The following is a 9,993-nucleotide window of genomic DNA, read 5'->3' on the forward strand; positions in this document are numbered from 1 at the left end:
AACGTTCTGTTCTTCGAATATAATGTTTTAGATAATGAAGTACACACAGTCGTTTATCTAGAGGGTAAGCTTCCAACGTCATATCTCCGGTGATATGTCCTGGTCTGTCTTGTTTTAGTAGTTGACCAAACCAAAACGTAGCTCCACTATCTTTAAGAGTCATTTGCTCAATGTTTAACTGATGAAGCGACTGCACCCGCTGCGCTGAGGTTAGTGCCAAGAGGGTGACAAGTTTCAGGCTCAAAAGCTTGAGGCTAAGGGTTTTCGCAGGTGCTAGCTTCCTTAAATGGTTCAACACCAATTTAACGTCCCAGATATGAGTGTACCTGGGTTTGGGTGGTCGAAGTTGAAAGGTTCCTTTCATAAAACGGTGCACTAAAGGATGAGTTCCCACCGTAAAAGGACCATCTAAAACTAAAAATGTAGATAAAGCACTTCTTGCAGTGTTCAAGGTACTATAACCAGCTCCATGTTCAAACAAACTTGTAAGGAACTCCAATAAATTTTCTACTGATGATTGAACATAATTCCAACCTTTGTCCAAACAAAATTTTTTCCATTTTCTTATGTAGATACAGTATTGATTTTTAGTAGAGTCTCTCCATGAAGACATTATGATCTCCGTAGTCTTTTTATTCAGTCTCTTGAAAGGTTTCCGGAGATCCTGCAACATAATAGATCAATGCGATCCCAAAAGGGGTGAGTGACATTTGAGAAAGGTAGAGTTAGTAACCCTTTTCTCCTCTTAATTTCTACAGGTTTCCCTACTGTCATAATGTGGAGCAAGGGAAACCAAGACTGTGAGGGCCAATTTGGGACAACTAGTAAGCCCGTAGCTTTGTCATTCAGAATTTTCTGCAAGCAACTTGGTATGAGACAGAATGGTGGGAAGGCATAAAAATTAAACTTGGCCCAGTTTAGGGAGAATGCATCAACCGAGAATGCACTAGGATCAGGTAGCCAAGAGACATACCTTGGCAATTGATTATTCAGTCGAGATGCAAATAAGTCAATATCTGGGGAGCCAAAGTAATGAGTAATTTGGTTAAAAGCTTGCTTATCCAGTGTCCACTCTGTCCTATCATTGAATTTCCGAGACAGCTTGTCAGCTTCTACGTTTAGCTTGCCTGGAATATAGGAAATAGACAGCCAAATATTTCTCTCTAAACACCATTTCCAGATTGTATTTGCAATTTCATTGCAACTGCATGATCTAGTACCCCCCATATGCTGGAGATAGGTAACTGCAGTTACATTATCTATGCGTAGTAGGATATGGACATTTTTCATAGATGTACAAAAGGACTTTAGTCCGAGAAAGGCTGCCAGTAACTCAAGATAATTAATCTCATTATTCTTAGCCTTGACAAGCTCCTCGGCATTCCATCGCCCACCTGTGCTAGAATTTAGCTCCATACACTTAGCTCCCCATCCCGAACCACTTGCATCGGAGTACAACTCCAGGTCCAGTTCTTTTCTCAGAATAGACGAGTATACAATGTGCAGGTTTGCTATCCACCATTCAAGATCGTACCGAGCTGCCTGCGAAAGTTGCATGGGCCTATCAAAATGACCTTTGTTAATTTTCAGTGCTACAATTTTGTCTGATTCTAAAGCCCGATAGAAAAGCGGACCATATTGGACAGCAGGGAATGTTGCTACAATTTTCCCAATTGTTCTGGAGACTGCTCTAATACTAGGCAAGTTAGTTTGGAGGAGGTCTGAGCAACACTTTTTAACTTCATTTACCTTGTCAGAAGGAAGTGTAATGGACATATTCACTGAATTAAGTACAAATCCAAGGAAGGTAAGTTCCTGTAATGGTTTGAGTACCGACTTATCAGGGTGAATAACAAACCCAAGCTGTGATAAAAGGCTAACCGTAGCATCAATTGCCTTGTGTACTTTGGCCTTATTGTTACCAATAATGATGGTGTCATCAAGGTAACCCACTAAGATGTGATTTGCTTGGTGCAGTGTGGCGAATACTGGTTTCAAAATTTTGGTAAAGAGCCGTGGTGCAGTACTCAAACCATTTGGTAAACAAGTGAATCGAAAAAGAGTGTCTTGCCAAATAAATCTTAAGTACTTTCTATCTGAAGGGTGAACTGGGACCGAAAAATAAGCATCCCGGAGGTCCACTGAGGCAAGAAAACAATTTTCTGACATTAATTGTGTTGCTGTATGTATGCTATCCATCTTAAAATGCTGATAGCTCATATACTTGTTCAGGTCAGAAAGATCCAGAATAACTCTTAGCCCACCATTTTTCTTGGGCCGAGTAAAAATGTTGGACACAAACTCTCCCTTCTCATGGGAGCACTGTTCAATCACCCTTTTCTCAAGTAAATGTATAATTTCTTGATTGATTTTAATTACTTCAGCTGTCCTGATGTGAAAACAGCGTGGGGGTAGTGAATGGTGTGGTTTAATAGATACATTTTCAAATTCTAATTTATACCCTTCAACAGCTGATAAGATAACGTGATCAGAAGTAATCTTTCTCCAATTGTTTACAAAATGCCTCAGTCGGCCACCAATAGGAAACTTTGAATAATCATTAAGTAAACTCACCTCTTCAGCAGAAGTAGTTACTTTGTTTTCTTCCAAGGTGCACCCTGCTTTGGGGGAAAGGGGCTGTGGGAAGGCATTCTGCTCTGCGAGCCTGGGTTCTGCCACTGGTCTTGACCCTTGTTCTTGCGTCTTTTCCACTGGGGCTGCCCTAAAAAAGGACCCTCTGGGTTGCCTGACCACAAATCATGTTGGGCTGATTGCGCCCATCCCAATTCACGGGTACTGGTTTTATTCCTGGCATATGGGTGATATGAGTGAGTCTTGAATTGCTTGTCCTTTAATTGACCTCTCATCATCCCTGCAGCTGCCTTTTGTTGCTCACTCAGGTCTTTCACTTGCTTAGCAAGATCATCTCCAAACAAGAACTTGCCCACTTGGGAAGATTTGCACAATGGTGTAAACTTCATATTCATATCAGGTCTGATAAGACGTTTCCTAGTGCAATTTAGCTCAAAATTGGCATTGCTGAGCAAAGCGAGGCAATCTTGTTGAGCTTCAGAAATATTCCCCGGGTCTAAAGATTGCAAAAATGCTGTCAAACCTCTGGTTAGTGAACGTTGAATTTTTTGTAGTTGCAGGTCTCTTTGTCTAGTTACTTGTTTTAGTTTGTCCCAAATGGGACCATTAACTCTTGGCACATCGACCAAGGGGCAATTGGTGGGTGGGGGGTATTTTCCCAAAGACTCCTCAAGAGCCTTTTCACCCAACTTGTTGGAGAGTAAATACGATGCAGACATCGCTAGATTATCATCAATTGCTTGTCCCATCTCTTGGGGCTGGGCAAACTTAGCGGCTAATGCCGGAATGCTTGGGCCTTGGCCCACATCACATTCACCTTCCCCACTCTCGAAATCTGGAGCTTGTGAATAGTCATCACTGACATTGGTCACATGGACCTGACCTGCGTGAAACTGAGAATTCTGATCATCATAGCCATAATTACTATCATCGTAAAAAGACTCGGCCTCAGAAGGGGCACTATCTTGATAACGGGTGGCCTGATTCTCAAGTGCTTTAGTCAAAAGCGATTCCAATTTAGTAAGTCTCTCCTCGAACTCAGAGTTTGAAGTTGAGGGGGATGGTTTATTCTCTTTTGGCTTGGCTTTTGATGATGGTGCCATATCGGTTCCTAAGCCCGAAGAGCCTGGCAGAGATTTAATATCTCCTTTGTCTTTATGTTTCTTGACAATTTTATTGGGCTTGGCTTTCAATAGTGCCATATCGGTACCTATGCCCGAAGAGCCCGACGGAGATTTGATATCTCCTTTATCGTGCGAAGCTGGTTGCTGGCTCGCGGAACGGGTCCCTGCGCCCGGCTTCGCCGGCGTCTGGCCCGGTGGAGAAACCGCACTCCGCTGCGACTGAGTCGCCGGCGGGCTGGTATCCACATTCAAGAGATCACGATTCATGATCTGATTTCCGACAGGAAGTACTCCAACTCGGAACAAAAGTCGATGTTAGAAGGAGGTTGTTAAAGAAAAAAGTTCTAGCACAATAATTCCAGCAACCAACTCGAAGAAGGGTAAGAAAAAACAATTTTTGTCTTACCCAAAATGGCGGAAAATGACTGCCAAAACAATGCTGCGAACGTAATGACTGCGCATGCGCGGGCGGGATCTCCTGTAATTTCTCCAGGAGAATTACGAAATAAAATAAAGATATAAATAGTTCCTCTTGATGCATAACCTTTACCCAGTCCAAATAGGAGTTTCACAAATACTACCGTAAGTAACGGTGTATTAACCGCACCCGTGTATTAACCGCACCCCCAACTTTGGACTAAAAAAAAAAAAAAAATCTTCTCACATTTACATGCATATTTGAGGTACGAAGAAACAAAATCTAAGTTTTTTAAGATTTCAAAGTATCCAAAGAGATTACCGGTATGCAGATATATGCTGTTCTTGATCAATTCATCTACAAATGTTAGAAAGAAAGAACGGTCTCGACAATATTGGCAACTTACACACTCGCTCACCTCACAGTCACAGTGTACACACACAGCACTGCCATTACATTGCAAACTACGATACAGTACAAGTCATGCCAGTACATCTTATCAAATTATGATCTGTGTCTTTCCCAGGCCCAGCGTAGGAGGAAGAAACATTCACATTTCTTGCATCACAATCTCACAATCACTTTCAGAAATTTGATGTCTTAGCATGAATTTTGGATACGGGATTATAGGAAGGTTCAAGATACAAAGAAATTGGCATTTTTTCCATTTGTTTTTTACGGCTTCTTGCCGTCTCTCTCGTGCGTGGTTTACATGGTATCTTGTGAAAAGCAAACAGGAAGGAAAAAAAACAAGCTGGCGCGAAACGGGACTTTGAATAGCGCCAGCTTAAGTCGCACTATAACCACATTACAACGCAATCTCTAAGCTCACTCAACTCTCGCTCAGCGGTGACAAAATATTACCGAGTATGCTTGGCGTCTCTTTAAATTCGCCAGGGAACTTCACTACTTTGAATCGAGAATAAAGTCAAAATTAGTGTCATGAAGGTGGGTGCGTTTGTTATGGACATTTAATTAATATTGCAATAATCGCTTCCCATTACCCGCGGCTCATACCCCTCTAAACGACATTGCCTGGGCGGCTACGCCCGGCCACTCGATGTGTTGTGAACTGGCAGACATCGTACATGTACGGGAGGGGTTACGGCGGGCTGGCTCAGACCCGTCACCGTGTATAAACCGCACCCCCGACTTTTGCTTCTGCCCCGCCGAGAAAAAGGTGCAGTTAATACACCGTTACTTACGGTATACTACCCCTAAAATGTCATGCATAAATAGCTAGACAGCACAAAAGACATCTGAATATTGTTTATGGTACCATGTCATATCACGATTGTGTCTGACAGTAGGGGAAACCGGGGTTAGTTGGAACATGGGGTAAGTTGAAACATTGTAATTCTCTTTAACGCCTGTAAAGTAAATTTATGCAATACTGCCCTCAATTTATTACAATAATAATTCAACACTGTTGTATTATCAATAACAGTAAATTGAGGGAAGTATTGCTTAAATTTACTTTACAGGCGTTAAAGAGAATTACAATGTTTCAACTTACCCCATGTTCCAACTAACCCCTGTCTCCCCTATAGCGGTTAAATGAGGGGCACTTCTGAAATTTTTCTTTTTTAATTCAATAGGGGCAATCATGTAGATCCTAACCTTAAATGTGGGACATCCTGAAATAAGTCATCTTCACTTTGTGCTTTATGTCAAATTCATTTCAATCATTCTTTATTTCCTATAATAAACAGCCAAAAGGCTGAAATTAACATGTTTACAATACAATGTTCACAAGTCATACATGGACACAGGTACATGTAAGAATTTGTGATGTATATAGATAATAGATTCTAAAGAGCAAGTGTGAATAAGAATTAATGAATTGAAATAGAACGCGAAATATATGTAAATACAATTTAATAATTAGATAAATATTAGACAATCAAGAATTACAATAGTAATTGAATGGAAAAGGAGACAAAACAAGATATCTTTTGATTTCAAGGCTATGCAAATATTGATTTGGAATTTAATAGTTAATGCTCGTAAATTTTCATGACTTGAGTAGTTATAAATACTCCTTTCATAAACCCAATTATGCGGCTAATAGCAGCATAATTTGGTCGTAAAATTGGAGGACCAGAGTTATCCGCATTATTTTGATGCTGCTATTATCCGCATAATAGCAGCATCGGGACAAGATTTTGAGTGTATGAACGCATTTCCAAATAATGCGGATAATTGCCATGGTGCGGTCACAAGGTCACCCTTTTCCAACACAACCGCATCGGAGGGGGCGTGTCCAGTTGTCAAGACGATTATCCGCCTTTTTCAGGACAGCGCTCGTAAAAATAATGCGGCTTATTTTCAGAGTTTGTGAACGCAAATTTTATTGAATTCTCCACATTACTCTTAGGTGGCTAATTGGAGGATAGGTTTATTAAAGGAGTATAAGGTGCAGTAAAGCTGGGGGAAAATTGATGAAGACATAAGAAGAGTTTATTTACCTGCATGTCTGGTTCTTCCTATCCTATGTGTATGAGTATCAATGTCTCTAGCTATGTCATAGTTGACAACATTCTTGACTGGCTGGATATCAAGACCTCTCGCTGTCATGAAAGAAAGAAAATGATAATTACTTATTAGAACCTTATTAGAAGTCTAAAAAGGGTGTGCCGAAACGTGGCACTCTTTTACCATAGAATCATGAATCATGATTCAAAAGACGATTCTGCAGAATCACGATTGCGTTTAGTCAAAAGTAAGAGTAATCATTTTTCAAATAAAAAACATGAAACATGGTTTAAGAATTACAATTCTATCTTTGATAATGGCTTTCTTTGTGAGAATAAAAACAATCATTTCTATTAAGCTCTAATGACAGACCTCCTTCCTTATTTTGGTAACTAATGAGCAATTAGTCATCATCTTTCAGAAACCTTGCTCCTCCTTACCTTCAAAATCTTTTCTCTTGAGGCTAGTGGCCAGTTCTTCTGCATTGATTTTCTTTGTCACAAAAATCAGAACACTGCCCTCTGTGGTGAAGCAAACCATCCGAGCGAGGAGCCACAGAAACTTCTTGGTTTGATCACTGAAGAATTCTACAACCTGGGTCACATCTTGGTTGGCCTGTTCACACATATAAATAAAATTCATAGGCATGAATTCACAAAGGTGGTTTTTAAACATCGGTTGAGCCCATGGTTTATGCAGATTTCCTTTATAAATTACGCTTATTTACTGCATACATTAAAACATTTCAATGCTGATGTGCGCTTTTGTCAGTGTGACAAATTAATGCCTGTTGCCATGGTTAAGTATACTATATTATTCATGAGTCCACTGTTTGAGTAGTGGACTCTCGCATTTCCTTCAGTTCTGTCTCAATGTGATTTACCCCCTCTTCATAACCCCTGTATTGACTTTCAATATCTTTGACCTTTGTCTCCAGGGTGTCCATTCGATTGCAAAGACTGTCAACTTTCGCCAATGGGGGGGGGGCGAAATTTTTTCACCAATAATTTCCCGGATCGGCAGCTTTAAAGTTGATTTTTTGTTTGTTTATTTCTTTGAAAGGGTATTCCTAATAGCCTATAATTATTATAAAATATGTAATATCATAAGCCCTTGTTGAATAATGCGAGCGCGAAGCGTGAGCTATAGTTTTTTTTTAAAATTGGATGGGATGTCATTTTTAATAAGAGCTTCGGCTGGTAATAAAAATAATGCTAATGATGATCATAATTGCAAAGATGATCATAATGAAAATGGTGATAAAGAATAAAGAATACGAATGTTTATAAAATTTTATTGATCGTTTTCCTAATGTTAACAATGTTCATCCGTTTTTCATGATTTAAGAAAATGCTCGGTAAGTTAACTTATTTATGTGAGGCGTTGTGGCCGAGTGGATTGGTCTTCTATGAAACAGAGGGTCGTAGGTTCAAATCACAGCCATTGCTTAATTCTTTCAACAAGAAATTTATCACTCTGTGCTGCACTCAAATCGGGTGAGGTGAATGGGTACCCAGTATAGAGAAATTAATTAAATACCTTCCTTTGGCGCCTAGGCAGCCCAGGTAAAGCTGGGGTAATAGAAGGGCCCGCTGGGAGAACATTTTTCAGAACTGAGGTGGCTTCTCTTGTTAAATCATACCAATGTTATTATTATTATGTTTTATTAGGCCTACATGAAATTTCCAAAAGTTTGAGCTCGTGATTCGCTCGCAACATCTCACAATTATGCCCTTTTAACAGTAATTAAGTCAATAATAGACCAATAAGCGAGTTTTACAACTTCAGATTTGATTTTTTTCCAAAACGCTTGCTCGCTACGCTTTTTCGCGAAAAATAAAACCCAAATATATATGTTATCAATGAATTAAAATAACTTTGCTCAACACAGATGATAAAGGTGAAAATATCCGTTTGCACCAAAATGGACTTTTTGGCATATAAGTGCACTTTATTTTGGTTTCCTCCCCCCCCCCCCCAAGGGAAAATACGTTCCGCCACCCTTGGTTAAAACATGTATCGTCTTCATGGCTCATAGCAAAAACCCCTTAACATGTCACTTTTAGATCAGGTCAGAGCTTATAATTAATTAAAATTTCAGCTAGCGCTTCTTGCTCGCATCTATCTAGTTACATAGCCATCTTGTTTTGAAGATCGAAAACATATTGCCCATCTTATTTTCAACGAAAACTATAGCATTATTTAACAAGGGCTTATGATATTATTACATGTCTACTTTATTTTACAATAATTATTGGCTGTTAGGAATACCCTTTCAAAGAAACAATAAAAAAATCAACTTTAAAGCTGCCAATCTGGGAAATTATGGGTGAAAAAAATCCCCCATTGGAAAAAGTTGGATCCACGGGGGGGGGGGGGGGGGGGGGCTGGTAGCAGGGGGCAGTTGCAACCCTGAAGAAATAACAGGGTAATGCTATTTTTCCAAAATGGGAAATTTCTTTTATTTTAAATAAATGCTCTTTTTAAAGTATACATTTTAGATTAATTTTCAGAAGCTCTTATTAAAAATGACATCCCCTCAAATACAAATCCTATTATCTGCAGGATTCTCGCAAATGACCATCACACTTAACCCTATCCAGGTCGGGGTATTTTGGGAGTTCATATGGCTGGGGGGGGCCTCCCAGGCCCCCCTAAGATCTCGGCCGTCGACCGCGCGATCGCGCCGAAAATTGGCACGCGGGTTGCCTAAGACATAATCTACAAGACTGTATAGTAATTTATTCCATGCGAAATGCTATTACGTGATTATGCTAATTTATTCGTAATTAGTATGCGAAATCATACTTTTCCCCTAACTCCCTAAATAAAGCTCCAAATGTACTAATTCTTGGTAGAGAAACTCTTTGTGCTGTTCTTAGCAAGTGTACATGAAAAAAATTGCGATATCAAATCATTTTCTTATGTATTATATTGTTTTTTGCAATTTCTTATGTATTTCCCTGTTTTTTGACCTTTTTGTTTTTCATTGTTTTTTCAATGAAATTTGTTGGTGACTCTTCTGTGATCATAAAAAGCATAAAATAATTACATCTAGACCAGCAAAACTAAAATAATCATGCATTTATGAATTTTGGTTGAAAACACAATTCGCATTGACTTTATACACGAAATCACGTTTTTGAACAATTTTCGGTCTGACATGCACTTATATAATGTTGCGTAATTTCGGAACCACGTACCCAGGCGACGCAAAATTGGTCTAAAAAAATTGCGCAAGACTTGAAAGTAAAGTCAGCGAGCGGCATGGTCAAAAAATTTCGCGCGGCGAAAATATCGCACATTTTGTTGAGGGGGGCCTCTGAGGACCCCCCCCCCCCGGCCTAGATAGGGTTAATACCCTAGCTGCATCTTTAAACCATT

General features: G+C 39.7%; 2 protein-coding genes across 2 annotated transcripts; both read right to left on the minus strand.

Moving 5' to 3' along the window:
* Positions 1 to 557: 557 nt before the first annotated feature.
* LOC121429644 lies at positions 558 to 2,003 on the minus strand. Its single transcript, XM_041626787.1, has one exon. The coding sequence runs from the start codon at positions 1,774 to 1,776 to the stop codon at positions 637 to 639; it is 1,140 nt and encodes a 379-aa protein (XP_041482721.1). The 5' UTR covers positions 1,777 to 2,003; the 3' UTR covers positions 558 to 636.
* LOC121429645 lies at positions 558 to 4,228 on the minus strand. Its single transcript, XM_041626788.1, has 2 exons — positions 2,575 to 4,228; positions 558 to 664 (listed from the first exon to the last, which is right to left on the minus strand). Exon 1 carries the CDS (start codon positions 3,981 to 3,983, stop codon positions 2,592 to 2,594), a length of 1,392 nt encoding a protein of 463 aa, XP_041482722.1. The 5' UTR covers positions 3,984 to 4,228; the 3' UTR covers positions 558 to 664; positions 2,575 to 2,591.
* Between the last annotated feature and the right edge of the window lie 5,765 nt (positions 4,229 to 9,993).

Source organism: Lytechinus variegatus, chromosome 16 (genome assembly GCF_018143015.1).
Source record: "Lytechinus variegatus isolate NC3 chromosome 16, Lvar_3.0, whole genome shotgun sequence".
Classification (NCBI taxonomy): domain Eukaryota; kingdom Metazoa; phylum Echinodermata; class Echinoidea; order Temnopleuroida; family Toxopneustidae; genus Lytechinus; species Lytechinus variegatus.

Coding starts and splice junctions, on each gene's coding strand:
- LOC121429644 (XM_041626787.1), bottom strand. CDS start 1,776: ATGTCCATTACACTTCCTTCTGACAAGGTAAATGAAGTTAAAAAGTGT.
- LOC121429645 (XM_041626788.1), bottom strand. CDS start 3,983: ATGAATCGTGATCTCTTGAATGTGGATACCAGCCCGCCGGCGACTCAG.